The sequence below is a fragment of the Myotis lucifugus genome, unplaced genomic scaffold, assembly GCF_000147115.1.
Source record: "Myotis lucifugus unplaced genomic scaffold, Myoluc2.0 scaffold_293, whole genome shotgun sequence".
In the NCBI taxonomy this organism is placed as follows: Eukaryota; Metazoa; Chordata; class Mammalia; order Chiroptera; family Vespertilionidae; genus Myotis; species Myotis lucifugus.
This window is the reverse complement of record NW_005871341.1, coordinates 521,469-537,292: the sequence shown is the minus strand read 5'-3', so window position 1 is coordinate 537,292 and position 15,824 is coordinate 521,469. Positions and strand designations below refer to the sequence as shown.

At 40.1% G+C, this 15,824-nt stretch overlaps 1 protein-coding gene, 1 long non-coding RNA gene and 1 pseudogene across 3 annotated transcripts in view; 2 read left to right on the top strand and 1 right to left on the bottom strand.

The window, feature by feature from the left end:
* Positions 1 to 5,880, bottom strand: part of LOC111828183 — a 39,049-nt gene extending 33,169 nt beyond the window's left edge. The window contains exon 1 of one of the 2 annotated variants that reach the window (XR_002831966.1): positions 5,749 to 5,880. This is a non-coding gene — a long non-coding RNA (uncharacterized LOC111828183). Of the gene's footprint in view, positions 1 to 5,230 lie in introns of both variants that reach the window. The other variant, XR_002831965.1, reaches the window with a different exon arrangement.
* A 362-nt stretch (positions 5,881 to 6,242) lies between these two features.
* LSM8 (LSM8 homolog, U6 small nuclear RNA associated) lies at positions 6,243 to 15,251 on the top strand. Its single transcript, XM_006099977.3, has 4 exons — positions 6,243 to 6,395; positions 7,452 to 7,492; positions 10,391 to 10,518; positions 14,979 to 15,251. Exons 1-4 carry the CDS (start codon positions 6,365 to 6,367, stop codon positions 15,067 to 15,069), a joined length of 291 nt encoding a protein of 96 aa, XP_006100039.1. The 5' UTR covers positions 6,243 to 6,364; the 3' UTR covers positions 15,070 to 15,251.
* LOC111828186 lies at positions 10,008 to 10,196 on the top strand (annotated as a pseudogene).
* Positions 15,252 to 15,824: the final 573 nt, after the last annotated feature.

The following is a 15,824-nucleotide window of genomic DNA, read 5'->3' as shown; positions in this document are numbered from 1 at the left end:
TTCCAGAATATTGCTACCCTTAGACTACTTGGGCATTGCCCTCCCTCACAGAGAGCTGGAAGTGTGCCTCTTCCACTCCAGGTAGCCCTTCCTAAGGATTGGCAAGGTGGGGGTTATAGAAGCCCAAGTCCCTTGCCTCAGATGAGGACAAAACTGTGCAGCATCCAATCACACATCGCATTCCTCTGCGGCGTCAGCCTGGGTAAGTCCTAGTCTGCAAATGCAGCATGGACTCCCTTTCCCCTCCTGCTTCTCTCAGTTCCTTACTGATTTCTCTTGGGAACACTTCTGTAATAAATCACTGACATATAAATAAATCCTTGCTTCAAGGTGTGCTTCTGGAGACTCTGTCTTAAGACTGTCTTCTAAATAGAAAGGTATATAAAGAAATCCCAGGACTCAGAAAGGGAATATGACAAAGAGTCTCACAAAAAGATGGATTAACCTATTACCATCCCAACATCATTTTTTAAAAAAATATATTTTATTGATTTTACAGAGAGGGAGAGAGATAGAGAGTTAGAAACATCGATGAGAGAGAAACATCAATCAGCTGCCTCCTGCACACCTCCCACTGGGGGTGTGCCTGCAACCAAGGTACATGCCCTTGACCGGAATCGAACCCGGGACCTTTCAGTCCACAGGCAGACGCTCTATCCACTGAGCCAAACTGGTTACGGCCCAACATGATTTTAAGAAAGACTATAAAAGCATTTTGCTTGAGTATTTGACTGCTACTAATATTGGAAATGCCAACATGAGTGACGTATTCTATAAGCTCTGGGCCCTTGCAGGTTCACCATATCCTGTTACTCCAGGAAAGAGGCATGTGTAGCTCAAACCTTCATCTCCACCACCAAAATCACCCAGGATTCTGAATGCTACTAGATCACTGTGTTGTTGGGGAGGAAGGTGAGTTCAGATTTGTCAAATGTTAACCTGAAGAGTCCACTATGTTAAGGAGGATGCATAGATTATTGGTGGCATCTACTTATGGCCAGACACAGGCTGGTCAGTGTTTGGGGTCAGAATGCTTTCACTTTGGTTTGCTTTTGAAGCAGAAAGCAAGCAGGGCAAACAATATACATGAGATTAGAATATAGACTAGTGGCTGCAATAACTAGGAGGCAACACCCAGAGTTGGGGGATCTCATCCCCCCAGAGGGAGGAATCAGCAGGTCAGAACAGCTCTGAATAGTGGGTTCACTCTTTGCAACTGATACCATTTCAGACTTAATGAGGGATTCCCCATAGTTTACCCTAACACCACTAAATAAATTCTTGCTGTGCTACAGTCAGATAACTGAGTCATTTCTGAACTTCATTTATTGCTATGTCACTGAGCCTCACTGAAGTTGTTTTTTTTTAATATATTTTATTGATTTTTTTACAGAGAAGAAAGGAGAGGGATAGTTAGAAACATCAGTGAGAGAGAAACATCAATCAGCTGCCTCCTGCACACTCCCCACTGGGTATGTGCCCGCAACCAAGGTACATGCCCTTGACCGGAATCGAACCTGGGACCCTTGAGTCCGCAGGCTGACGCTCTATCCACTGAGCCAAACCGGTTAGCAGGGGTGGGCAAACTTTTTGACTCGAGGGCCACAATGGGTTCTTAAACTGGACCGGAGGGCCAGAACAAAAGCATGGATGGAGTGTTTGTGTGAACTAATATAAATTCAAAGTAAACATCATTACATAAAAGGGTACGGTCTTTTTTTTTTTTTTTTTTTTTAGTTTTATTCATTTCAAACAGGCCGGATCCGGCCCGCGGGCCGTAGTTTGCCCACGGCTGGGTTAGGGCCTCACTGAAGTTTTAGTGCAACAACCTGGCTATGTTCTACCATAAACAAGTATTTTGTTTTGTTTTTTTTTTAGTAAACAACCCATTTAAACCAACTTTGGTGGTAGCAGTTATTGCTTACCTAGAGTTATTTATAGAGGCCTGTATAGACCTATGGAGGGGAGCAAAAATCTTATATCCTCCTTTGCATCATATAAAAGATGATCTAGTGATATTAGATGATGACAAGAATTGGGGTTAGGCTACAGATACCCTCAAACTCAAGTAAGATACAGATCCCTTTGAAAGGAAGTATTCATGCTATCTTAGTTTGAATCTCCTCTAAAAACAGACCCTGGGACAAGAATCCAAATGCAAGTAGTTTAGGGAAAACCAGTAAAGGAGTATAGAAGTGTTACAAGGAAAGGAAGATAATCATTAGAGGTGCACTATTGAGTCAGCTACTATGTTGAAACACTGGAGATATCCCACCTGAATTATTCTACCAAGTTGAAGAAGGGCTCAGATATTTATAAACCTACCTTGCCACTCACTGAAGACTGCTCCCTAAGAGTGCTAATTCCCTAGCACTTCTAGCCTGCCACAAATAGATAGGGTTCTGGAAAAAAACCTCAAACAGAGATGCACATATCAATAACGGAAAGTCACTGAAGCACAATGAAGTAGTTTTGAGAGAACTGGAAAATGTGTATTATTATACACCTGTTTGCCTAGAAACTGAGTTACAAGGGACATACAATTGGCCCAAGTAAAGAATAATGACAACTTTGCATTTGAAGCATACCCAGGATGTACAGGGAACTTCAAGGCTCATGGGAGACTGACTTTCCAACAGTTCTCAGAGAATGCATGGTAACATATATACTTAAATGGGAAAAATGAAGTCAGCTAAAAATCCAGCACCCCTTTATGATAAAAACTCTCAGCAAAATGGGAATAGAGGGGTTAGTCCCTCAACATAATATAGGCCACATATGACAAACCTACAACCAACATCACACTCAATGGGCAAAAACTAAAAGCATTTCCCTTATGATAGGGATGTCTGCTTTTGCCACTCCTATTCAAAATAGCACTGGAAATCCTAGCCACAGTGATCAGAAAGAAGAAAACATAAAAGGCATCCAAAGTGGAAAGGAGAAAATAAAACTGTCATTATTCGCAGATGACATGATATTGCACATGTACAGAAAACCCAAAAAACTGCTAGACTTAATAAATAAATTTGGCAAAGTAGCAGGATACAAAATTAATACCCAGAAATCAATGGCATTTTTATACACCAATAAATAACCCTCAGAAAGAGAAAATAAAAAAACAATCCCACTTACCATTGCAACAACAACAAAAATAAGATACCTGGGAATAAACTTAACCAAGGATGTAAAAGACCTGTATTTGGAAAGCTTATAAGACATTGAAAAAGGAAATAGAGGAAGACATTTAAAAAAAGAGGAAGCATATACCTTGTTCATCGATTGGAAGATTTAACATCATTAAAATGTCCACCCTACCAAGAGCAATCTACAGATTCAATACAATCCCTATTAAACCACCAATGCATATTTCACGGATCTAGAACAAATATTCCAAAATATATACAGAAAAACAAAACCAACAACAAAAAAACAAATAACCTCAGCAATCTTGAGCAAGAAGAACAAAGTTGGAGGGATCACAATATCATATATCAAAGCCATTGTAATCAAAACAGCCTGGTACTGGCACAAGAATAGGACAGAACAGAGACATCAGAAATTGACCCATGCCATCATGCTCAATTAATATTTGACAAAGGCGGTAAGGGCACACAATGGAGTAAATAGTGTTGGGAAAATTGGACAGGTACATGAAAAAAATGAAACTAGACCACCAACTTACACCATACACAAGAATACACTCAAAATGGATAAAAGGCTTAAATGTAAATCATGAAACCATAAAAATGCTAAAAGAAAAAATGGGCAGTAAAATCTCAGATATCTCACATGGCAGTATTTTCACCAATACATCCCTTAGAGCAAGAGAAACAAAGGAAAAAATAAACAATTAGGACTACATCAAACTAAAAAGCTTCTGCATGGCAAAAGAAACCATCAACAAAATGAAAAGGGAAACTAATATTTTCCAATGATACATCTGATAAGGGAATAATGTCCAAAATATTTAAAGAACTCATACATCTTAACACCAGGAAGACAAACAATCCAATTATAAAATGGCCAAAGGACCTGAATAGACACTTCTCCAAAAAGGACATACAGATGACCAACAGACACATGAAAAAATGCTCAATGTCACTAATCATCAGAAAGTTGCAAATTAAAACTACAATGAGGTATCACCTCTCCTCTACCAGAATGGCTACCATCAATAAATCAACAAGTGCTGGTGAGGATGTGGAGAAAAGGGAACCCTGCTGGTGGGAATGCTCACTGGCACAGCCACTGTGGAAAACAGTATGGAGGTTCCTCAAAAAGAGGAACCATTGACCTAGCAATCCCACTTCTGGGAATATATCCTAAGAATCCTGAAACACCAATCAGAAAGAATATATGCACCCCTAAGTTAATAGCAGCCCAATTTACAATAGCTAAGATCTGGAAACAGTAGCTGAGTGGATTAAAAAAAAGCTGTGGTACATTTACACAATGGGATACTATGCAGCTGTGGCAGCATGGATGGAACTGGAGACTATTATGCTAACCGAAGTATGCCAGTTAGAGAAAGACAAATATCACATGATCTCACTTATAAGGGGAAACTAAAGAACAGAATAAACTGACGAAAAAAATAAGTGCAGAGGTATGGATGCCTGGACAGAATTACAGATTTCACTTAGGGGGGTGGTGGGGGGGGGGGGGAGAGATTAACCAAAGAACATATATGCATAATCCATGGACACAGATAATAGAAAGGGGAAGGCCTGGGGTGGGGAGAGGGTTAGGTGAGTGGGGGGGCATAATGGGAGAAAATGGGAGACATCTGTAATACTGTCAACAATAAGGTAAACATTTTTTGAAAAGAAAAAATGAAGTCAGCTGATGGGTTTGATCATGGGTATAGGTTTTGCCATAACTGATGTGTCAAATCCGTAGCTCCAAGATTTTAATGAAAATATATTTAAAGCACAAAAACAACTATGTGGCAGAAATTACATTCGTTGTAATTAGTAAAATCATGATACAAAACTTTAGAATTTTAAAGTAGACTTGTATGAAGAGGGTTTAGTTAAAATTATTTTTAGTTTAAAAAATTTAGAAGCTAAATGAGCAAAAGAATATTTTAAGGTCACTGTAGCTCAGTAATACTGCACTACCAGAACATTCCTAAGTCAAAATTCTTGGTTGCCAGTCTGAAGCCAGAGACAAACTTGAGCTGATCTAAGCAGAAAAGGAATTTATTAAAGGATATTGAGTAGCTCACATAATCGTGAGAGAGGCCGGAGGACAAGATGCAGAAGTTACACAGCCAGCCATACAGCATGTCCCAGGCACACAGGAAAGCTGGGCCCCTGCGGACACCGGTGTCAAACAACAGAGTGGAGCTCGCAGGCTCCACAGCTGCTGGCGAGCCCCTGTGCCTGGAGCCACCAGCGGCACTGACTGCCTTGCTCTCGCTGCAACTGCCCTAACAGAGTGCCTGTCCTATTACATGTACCATAAGTGTTCCTGGTTATATGTGGTTTCGAACAGATCACAGTACGTTTTAGTATATGAAATATTAACCATTTGGGAGTGACCTGCAGACAATTTTGTGGGAACGCTGTGATGAAAACAGATGCTTCACTTTTCAGAAGAAAACTGCAAGAGTTATTTCAAACCCACAATTCTTCTTCAGTTAAGGAATCACAAGCCTAACTGAAATCAGAGATTTTGTAAAAAATAAAAAATAAAAATAAAAAAAATAAATAAAGCCATAGCTCCTAAGGGAGTCTCACACACCTTTTCCAATCTGGCTTCAATTTCTTAAAATGAGTGAATAAAAAACGCCGCCAAGTTGGAGCACTTTTAGAGGCAACTGCAGAATACGCGAACCTGCTTTTTGTCGGTGTGTTTATCTCAGTCCCAGGCCATCCAGCTTCCAAAAGACTGTCGGCCCCTGTGGGGGAAGGCGGGACTCCAGCTCCCGGCGCCTACATTTCACAGAACAGCACTCATCTCATTCCGTTTTCCCTGTCTTCCCTCAACACCTTCCCCTAGTACCTTCCACCCACGCCTTTCCCTCCGCTGGGAAACTCCTCGCTCTCCCACTTTCACGCTCCGACCCCATCTTCCCCCTCCGACCCCGATGAGCCGTGCCACCCGCCAGCCTCGGCGGCGCGCGGCTTCAGAGAACACCACCCGGGAAATCGGCGGACAACTACTGCGCACGCGCACGAAACTCGCGCCGCTTGGCCTCACGGGTACGGTGGGCTGGTTTCTCCGTCTCTGATTCGCGGAGGCCACGGTGTGGGAACTCTCGCGGTATTTGCTGTGGGCGGCTAGTGGGCTGCTGGGGCTGTTTCAGCTCCTTTTGCCGCCCGCGCCTCTGCGCTGCCCCGAGTGTCGGCCGAGCACCATGACTTCCGCCCTGGAGAACTACATCAACCGTATCCTCTGGCGGCCGCCGCCGGCGCTGGTGGAGCCGCGGTGAGGGAGGCCCACGCTCGGCCGGAGAGGGCCTGGGCCGAGGCGGCGGGCGGTTGGGACTTCCGGCCACTGCGTGACCCGGGTTCGGGGGGTGAAGGATCCGGGACCCACCAATCCCGCGCCCGCGGCTCTTGTGGGCCCAAGGCGCCGTTTTCATTTTAACCTTTAAGGCATGTGATTATTCTGAACTCTTCCCTGCCTGTGGAAGTCATCGATTTATTCATCCTTCCTACTTCCCTAGGGCCTGGGCCGTGAAGTTTGGGAATAAAAGGAACAGTCATCCTACCGATGACGATATTGTTGTAAACCCATGGGCTGCACTTGTTTTATTCGTGGGCTTTGCTCATTGTCCTGCCCCTTTACCACCTGAAGTCTCAACCTCTTTGTGGATAGAAGGGAAATGTCGCAGGGGACACGGAACTTCAGAAAGCCTCCGGGAGGTCGCCTAGCGCTCTGTGCTCTGTGCATGTTGACAGTCTTAAAGCCTCGGGGCAGAAAGGCTACATTGTGGGGGGGAGTGAAATACTCAAGACGTAATGCTGTAAAGCACCTTTATTCCTGTGATTACAGCTTTTCTTTTCAATTCCAGAAGCCACGTCCTGGAAGACAGTGCCTTCTCACGCTGGAAATCACTCAGCATTAATTGAGCCCGAATCCATGTTAGGCTTAGAGATGAGAACACAGGTCTGGGAGAGGGGGGCGTGCCTTGCTCCGAGTCCGAGGTCCCAGATGGAAAGAGGACCGCACATCCCGGCTGCTCTGGGACAGACGGGTTATGCTTGGTCACATACGGACGGTGGTTTTCGTTTTCTGTCTCTACCTTTTCTAATGGCCACAAGGAGTTGAAGGAGTTAGAAACTTCACGTTTTTATGTTGTGCATGTAGTGTGTGTGTGTTGAATAGCTGTCTCTCAATTCTGTCACCTTTTCCCCCAGCGATGCCAACCACTTCCTCACCAGGTTCTAAGGTTTCAGGTTGCATTCCCTGCGAAATGCTTTCCTTGACTCAGTTACCAGGAACTGTTGCTGTGATTACTTCGGATGGGAGGATGATAGTGGTGAGTATTTGGCACATTCATCCTCTGCTTTCTTGGAGGCTTATTGGTTGCAAGGTTTTCTGTAGGAGCCCTGACCTGTGATGCCTAGGCGCTGTAGTGTTATTCTGTACCTGCATTACAGTTTTCCTGTGACTCTGCTCTTTTCCTGAAAGGTTACCCTGATCACATACAGAAAAGGATTTTTCTTTTTCTATTTTTTCCTTTTCTAATTGTCTAATCATCACCAGGAAGTGGAGGAGTTAGAAACTTTTAAGTTTTTATGTTGTGAATGTAGTATTTTTTTCTCTATTAGCAAATTTGAATATAAGTTAAAGGCTTCTAAAAGCTAAAGTGAATAATAGATTCTGCCCTCAGAGAGCATCTAGTCTAGTATGCAGATATCTGTCTGTATTTCATATTTATCTGTTCCAATTTTTATTTCCTTTTCCAGTCAGTGCTCTGATATTCACTACATAATCATATATTTTTTTGAAAGTTTGTGTATGCGTCTTAGAATCTTTTTTTATGATTAACATACTACATATATGGAACATTTAAGGTGTGTATGGTGCTAATATTCTTTGACTATTCTGAGGTTGTATGACCTCTCTCTTCTGTAGGACACATTATGATGATTGACCCTAAATTTATTTAATCTCATGTGTCTGTTTATCACAGTATCCCCTTTAATTCCAGAAAAATTTGGGATTCTCTCCTTGACCTCTTCCTTGATCTGAGAAATTTATTCTATAATTTTTGGCTATTTAATTATTTCTTCACTTATAATTCATACAGCTGTTTGCTTTCAAAAAAGTTTTAAGGCTACTAAACTTTCTATATTCTAACCATATCTAATTTATATAATTTAATCTCTCATTTTTCCATTCTGCTTTTGTTTCTTGTTTTCTATTTAATTCTTGTGATTTTTCTCAGTAGGTCCTTAGAAGATTACCAGAGTTTTAGATTTTGCCATTTATTAAATTATATTGTCATTTAATCTTCAGGACAACTGGGTGAGAAGAATTACCCTTGTATTCTAGGTTAGGCACCAAGTTCAGAAAAAGTGAGTCACTTTCCCAGAGTCGCCTGTAATCAAGTGGCAGATCCAATCTGGGCTTTATTTCCTTAATCAAGAGAACAATAATGTTTTCTTTTAGGTCACCTCACCTTATATTTTGTCAAGGACAGTTTGAAATATTTTAATCTCAACACTTCAAGAAGCCTTCTGCTATTAACACATATTTGCAAGTAGTTGTTTTGTTTTGCAAAAACATCGAGTTTAAATTTTTCTATTGTTAAAAGGATATGTAGTGAATTGGGAAATTATTTTAATTTTATGAAAGAAGGGAAGCTATTTAAAAACAACATTTTGAGTACTAAAGTTCAGCTGTTCTGCATTTCTTTGATGCATGATACACTTGATAGAACAGTTATGTGTAAAATGAAGCCAAAATGCTAGGTATGTGTGTGATAACTTTGCTAATTAGTTTACTATAGACAGTACTCCATATTTTGTTTTCTCTTTATTTCATTCTGATTTTATATATCTTGGTTTTCAAAACATGAAACAATAGGGAGCTACAGAGATTTAAACAACCAAACAAATATAAGTTAATGTTTCTTCAAAAAATTGAATAGCCTCGAGTTATTGTGCTGTGCTATGCTCATATCTTTCCTTATTCAAAATCAGAAGTCTTTCATTAAAACTTTATCTGTATATTTCCTTCAAGGTCTGGTTCTAATTATTGCAGTCATGTTTGTATCTACCTTATTGTGTTAATAGGAGGATTGAATAACTATATGCATGTGAGGCCCCTAGAACAGTTCCTGCAAAATAGTAAAGTACTCATTTATTGTGTTAACTTAAGAACAGTTATACATCTAATGAAGTTTATACATCTTTATGGGACTTATCTGAATCTCTTAAGAATGTGAATTATATTTGCTTGTTCGTAGTAGTATAGTAGTTCACTTTTCTGTCTTTGAAGCTATCCTTTCATGGTTCACATCCTAGCTCTGCTACTTTCTACCTGAGAAACCTTGAGAGATTACTTAATCTCCCTGTGCCTCGGTTTTTCTTCTCTGAAGTGGGAATAAATATATGTACTTAAAGGAAAAGATTAGTTGAGATAATATGTACAGTGTGTTTGGCACAAGTCTAGTAGTAGTATGTTGCATGAAGTGATACTGCTACATTGCAATAGCTGGTATATATGGTTCCATACATATATACACACACAAGGGTGGCAAAAGTAGGTTTACACTCATGAGGATGCAAAACAGTTTATTCTTGTATGATATATTTTTCCATATAAGCAACTGTAAACCTACTTTTGCCCAGCCTTGTATAATTTTCCCTTGAATTTCACTTGTTTTAGTTTGTGTCTTTAGAATGTTAGCTCCTGGATGGGCTTTTCTGCTACTTTCTTGGAAATACACTGGTACATTGGTGTCCTTTGTAAGTCTAAACAACTCTGCACACTAATGAAATGTGTGGTGTAGTTTCTTTTACCCCTTAAAAAAAGCAAGAGGTAGCCCAACGTGGATACCCCGGGAGGTCACTCTCCCCGGGCTCTGTCCAGGTGGCGTAGGGGACCGTGCTGCCCCGTGATGTACAGTCCCTTTCCACAACGTTGGAGAGAAAGCCAGGCCTTGAGTCTGCGCCTGCATATTCTCAGAGTCCTGTGGACGATGACTGAGGAGACAAACCATGCAGGAAACATCTAGTAAAAAAAAGTAAAAAAAAAAAAAAAAAAGCAAGAGGTAAGTTTTGTGCCAGAATATTGTTAATTATAAAGAGGAATTATATTTTACAGTGGACTTTTATATTTCTATAGGAGGACCTAGCAACTAAAATTATTGTCTGGTTAAATTTACACATTCAGGTAAACCTGAATACTTGAACTTTTCTTTTTACAGGGAACACTGAAAGGTTTTGACCAGACCATTAATTTGATTTTGGATGAAAGCCATGAACGAGTGTTCAGCTCTTCACAGGGAGTGGAACAAGTGGTACTAGGCTTGTACATCGTAAGAGGTGACAACGTGTAAGTGAAATGTGTCTTCTTTAAGGCAGGTTAAATATACTATAGGTGTACTGCCCTGCTATGGGGAGAGGAGGTTTTTATCTACTGAGATTTGTCCATATTTTTAATAGTTAAGTGGTCTGGATAGGGTTCAGAAAGGGCCTCGACTTACACTGAATAATTCATTAGGGAGGCTTCTTAGAATGTTCTTCCAAAATTCCTCTTAGTTTCAGAGGAATATAAATATACTAGTACTCCTAGGGTACCAAAGCTAAGGTTTGAAACTTTCTTTGAAATATTTTGCATGAACAATTTTAAATGATTCCTGTTATATAAATAGAGCTGAATTTATAAACAAGTATGTATTATTTAAAAAAAATTTTTAGTATAATTGGCACGCTAAGTATGTGCTTTGTTAATGCTGTGGTCTCAGTTAATTTGTGACACACTGATAGGGCAGTTTAAGAAGATATATTGTAGTGGTGGCAGTTTAAGAAAAGTCTGCAACAATGTAGAACAAAGCTGTTCAGTAGACCTTTTGGGGTGGGGGTGGTGGAAATGCTATATATCTGCATTAAGGTAGGTACCACTAAGGTAGGTACTAGCCGTGTATGGCTTCTGAGTACTTGGAAAGTGGCTGGTGTGGCTGAATAACTGAATTTAAATTTTATTTAAATATAATTCAATACATGTGTCTAGTAGCTACTGTATTAGTGCATTATAGCAGCTAAAAGATTGTTGAATCAGTTTTCTAGTGAGTACTGTATAGATTTAAAACATGGCTGGGATGCAGCAAAAGATATATTGGCATCTCACATTATTTGTGGGGACAGGTAGGACATAGAAGATGTAAGAATACCGTTCATTTGAATTATTTTAAGAAAATCATCTTTGGATGGATAAATTACTGGATTTTTAATCTAAATCAGGGGTTTATAAATTTTAGAGATGACTATTAGGTGCAAAGTTATAAAGTGAGCTATAAAAAATAAGAAGGCTAAGGAAAGGGGGCCCAGGTCCCCTGACCAGAACACACTGATTTTTTATATTGCGGCTCTGCATAAAAATTGATTTTAAGAATCTTTCTCCTACATTAAAAAATATTTTTGAACTGCAATTTAAAAAAATGTAGATCTTTGCTGTAGACCCAGTGGTGCTGAAGCCAGCTTATACTGGCTTTTGAAAGCAGATTGTTGTGTTTTCAGTTTTGTAAGCTGGTTGATAATGTCTTGTTGGTAGCTTGATATCGGGTATAGCGGGAGTATTTGCACTGTGGATGTCAGTAAATACTGTAAACCAGCCTCCCATTTTTTTCTTTGGAAAGCTGGTTTTAAAACTACCAGCACCCCACTGTCTTCCATAAGGATTTTAAATGATGCTAAATTTTTAAGGGTACAGTTGAGATCTTTGATTTGTTTTATTTTGAGAAAACAATATATTTCCCCAGCGTTTAGTACTTTTCATTATTAGAGAACTGAAGTTTAAAGCAAAATTGGGCAAATTCTGTATTGAAGGTATCTATACTAATAAAAGGGTAATATGCTAATTACACCAGATGTCTTCCAGACATTATTCTGGACATCCTTCCTGATGAAGCTGGGGCTAGAGGGAAGCCAACCTGAGTTCCGGGTACCTGCAGGTGGCCCAAGGGAAGCCAGCCCAGGTCCCGGGTGCCAGAGGGAAGCTGGTGCCAACAGCGGGGGGAAGGAAGGCCTACTCTTGCACGAATTTTCGTGCATTGGGCCTCTAGTTCATTTATAAAGAATTTATTCTCGCCCTAACCAGTTTGGCTCAGTGGATAGAGCGTAGGCGTGTGGACTGAAGGGTCCCAGGTTCGATTCCAGTCAAGGGCATGTACCTTGGTTGTGGGCACATCCCCAGTAGGGGGTGTGCAAGAGCCAGCTAATCGATGTTTCTCTCTCATCGATGTTTCTAACTCTCTATCCCTCTCCCTTCCTCTCTGTAAAAAATCAATAAAATATATTTTAAAAAAAATTTATTCTCATTAAAACCAAACAAATTTAAACAATTTATTTTTAGTGGGATAATGTTTCACACATGTCTCTTGGTCTAGATGTAACAATAACTATATCCAGCTAGAAAGCTATGGCTTTGTTACTTAGCACAGCATTAATGAAATTATGTTTGTGTTTAATCATGGGAAAACTTACTGGCTGTAAATAGCCAATCACATAAAAATAATTTTGTTAGGTACCTAAGTACTTGTTGCTCCTATTATTTTTGTATATAAAAAACTACTTTTGTTCTTGAATTTAAATCAAGCAAACTGAGAAATCATGACAATCCTATCTAATAATAGACAAACATGGTAATTGACTGTACCTTCGCTATGCTTCCCATTGGCTAATCAGGGTGATATGCAAATTAACTGCCAACAAAGATGGCGGTTAACCGCCAACAAAGATGGCAGTTAATTTGCATACATAAGCACAATGCTGGGAGGTAAAAGGGGAAGGACGGAAGAAGCCGCCTGCCGCTGACGGTGATCGGAAACCCAGGCAGCAGGCAAGAGCTGGGTGGATCACTGCCCCCCCGGCTGGTGTTCGGAGAAGTACCTGTATTTTTAATAATTTCTTGACATGGTAAAAGAATTTTACATTACGATCCAAGGATGGTGGGGTGAGGAGAAGGAGCAGCAAAACAATCCAACAAACAAAAAGGGAAACTGAAATTCATGGTGGAAGGGATTTGAAGGGTGGGTAGGTGCATTGCCCAACTAAAATGCAATTGGTTTGTTGCTGAGTACTATTCATGGGAAGACAGCATCCTGACTCCTTCTCTATACAGCATATTGGGAGTAAAAATGATGCATCCAGGTGGAATTATGATTAGGCGTTGGAAGACAGACAGGGAAAGAAGAAGTCAGAAATAGACACTGAGAGAGTCGCTGGCTGGCTGCAAATACTGACTCTCCAGTAGTGATAGAATAAAAAAGTGGGGGATATCTCTGGAAGATTCAAGAGATAGGGGGCATCTCTTCTATGGTTTTGACTTGCCCAGCAGATTTCCATATACACACGTGTACACGCCTATGTTTGCATGCACACACATATACACATAACTGACTGCCCTCCCTGGAAGCACAGAAGAAGAAGAAGCCGCCCACCTTTGGTCCAGGCACCAGCGCCTGCGGCTGGCTGCAGCCCAGGAGACAGACAAGCCATCCGCCCGAGGTCCCAGGCTGCAGCCACCCGGAGAAGCTGCCAGCCCTGTGGTCCAGGGCGCCAGCGCCTATGGCCAGGGAAATAGGTTCCCTCTTCTTCTACTGCAGTCATTACTTCAATATTCCCCTTCTGAGTTTCTCTCCTGTGCTGCAACCCAACTCCACTTTTCATTGGAAGGATACGGAACAGAGAGAGCAGTGTTAAAATATAAATGGAAAACTAGAGTCCTTAACGTAACAAAGGCTACAAAGGACTGGGATAGCACATGACCTATTATATCCAGCAATCCATATGGGGACTGAAAATTTTGCAATGATGACAATTAGTGAAGGTATAAATCAACTAAAATAGTTGACAGGGACAATTCTTCTATCTTTGAAAATATCTACATCAAAACTGTTTAAATATTAGATTTTCATCTGCATAATATAACACATTCTGACACCACCACCACCAGTGTGGTCAGTGTTGTGCCAATAAATGTTTAATAACTGAGGGACTCTCCCCCCACCCCCCACCCCCCCCCAGTGCACAAATTTTTGTGCACCGGGCTACTAGTTACTAATAAATATTATACACCCCTTATGGATTTAGTTCATTGACATTACTGGTAGGTCGCTGAAGGAGGAATGCACGAGGCCAAAATGTTGAGGGATTATGAATTTATTCGATTATCCGCACATCAAGTGGCTGAGCCTGGATGGTTCCAGCCCCCAGTGACAGGAGTCAGCGGCTTTTAAAGGACTTTTGGCGGGCTTTCCTGGGCGGAGACTTCTTTATGCATACCAGGAGGGGAGATAATGGAATGTAGTAGCAGCAAGTGAAATGTGGTTTCAGCAAAGGGAATGTCCATAGTGAAATGGCCTGAAAAGCCAGTTCCCGGGGAGAAGGGTATTGATTCAATTGCTCTATCAAATCTAACAGTTATTTAAGTAAAAGATGCTTTATTTTCTTATTTAGTAGTGATTTTGTGATTCTCCCCTCTTCTCAGACCTCCCTAATACAGTTCCTAGAGTTGAAATCATAGGATTGGAAGTTTTGGGCTTTTATACTGTACCTATCCCATTTGTGTCTTTTTTCTTTAAAAACTTATGATTGAATCACACTACATGAAATATGTCCTTTAATATTAGTTCCTGTAATAACGTTGCCTTCCAATGATTTCTTTTTGAGTTTTGTTACTTCATGGAAAGTTTGGTTTTCAAATTAAGTAGTTCTTTTTACTTTGATCCTCTCAGTTTTATTCAGAAATGAGATTGTTTTAACTGACTTTTTTTTCTCCTCAACTAATTGCAGTGCAGTCATTGGAGAAATTGATGAAGAAACAGATTCTGCGCTTGATTTGGGGAATATTCGAGCAGAACCTCTGAACTCAGTAGCACACTGAGGAAAAATTACATACATTGGACAGCTGTAAATCTTTGTACAGAAACTGATTATTCTGAGGATGATGTGTGGAATTTTTATAAATGTGTAATTGTGAAATTTTGACTGTATTGATTAATTGTGATATGATATGTAAATTATATTTTTACATTTTATTGAATAAAGATTTTTTTGTCTAAATCATAGGTTTGGTAGCTTGGTTTTATTTTTCCATTAAATAGTGTGAAAATGTAATGATTATTTTGAGAATTTTTAGAAAAATTTTTTTGTATTTTAATCTTTATGGAAAACTAGTTGAAAAGAGAAATGTGTGTGCTGTATAACTCAAGCATAAAATACCACCAATAACAGTGCAGGATACACGTCACAGGAAGGTAAGTCTTGCTTTCCAGTTATCTGACCCCCCCCCCTCATTTATTGCACTGCTCTGGGGGCTGTTCCCTCGCACTTTAGAAGTGTGGGTAAAATGTGTTTGGTTGAGAAAAGGAAAAATGCTTATAACAAAGTTGTATATTATCTGAAAAAATTAATGCCATATAGTATTAAAAGCTATCTTGGTTCTTAATTTTAAGAATTGTGGAATTATTAGTATTAGAGGAGTTTTTTGTTTATAAATGTGAGTAAATAAACTTTAAGTTTGTGTCGAAATAGTGCTTACTATTATTGTCAACAACTTTCTATGACACTGGTTCCATAAACCTGATTTCAAAAAAAGTACTGTAAACCTGACTTCTAGAACATTTCAGGCCTATCATT

Coding starts and splice junctions, on each gene's coding strand:
- LSM8 (XM_006099977.3), top strand. CDS start 6,365: ATGACTTCCGCCCTGGAGAACTACATCAACC. Junction 7,493..10,390: donor CGGATGGGAGGATGATAGTG/GTGAGTATTTGG, acceptor TTCTTTTTACAG/GGAACACTGAAAGGTTTTGA. Junction 10,519..14,978: donor ATCGTAAGAGGTGACAACGT/GTAAGTGAAATG, acceptor AACTAATTGCAG/TGCAGTCATTGGAGAAATTG.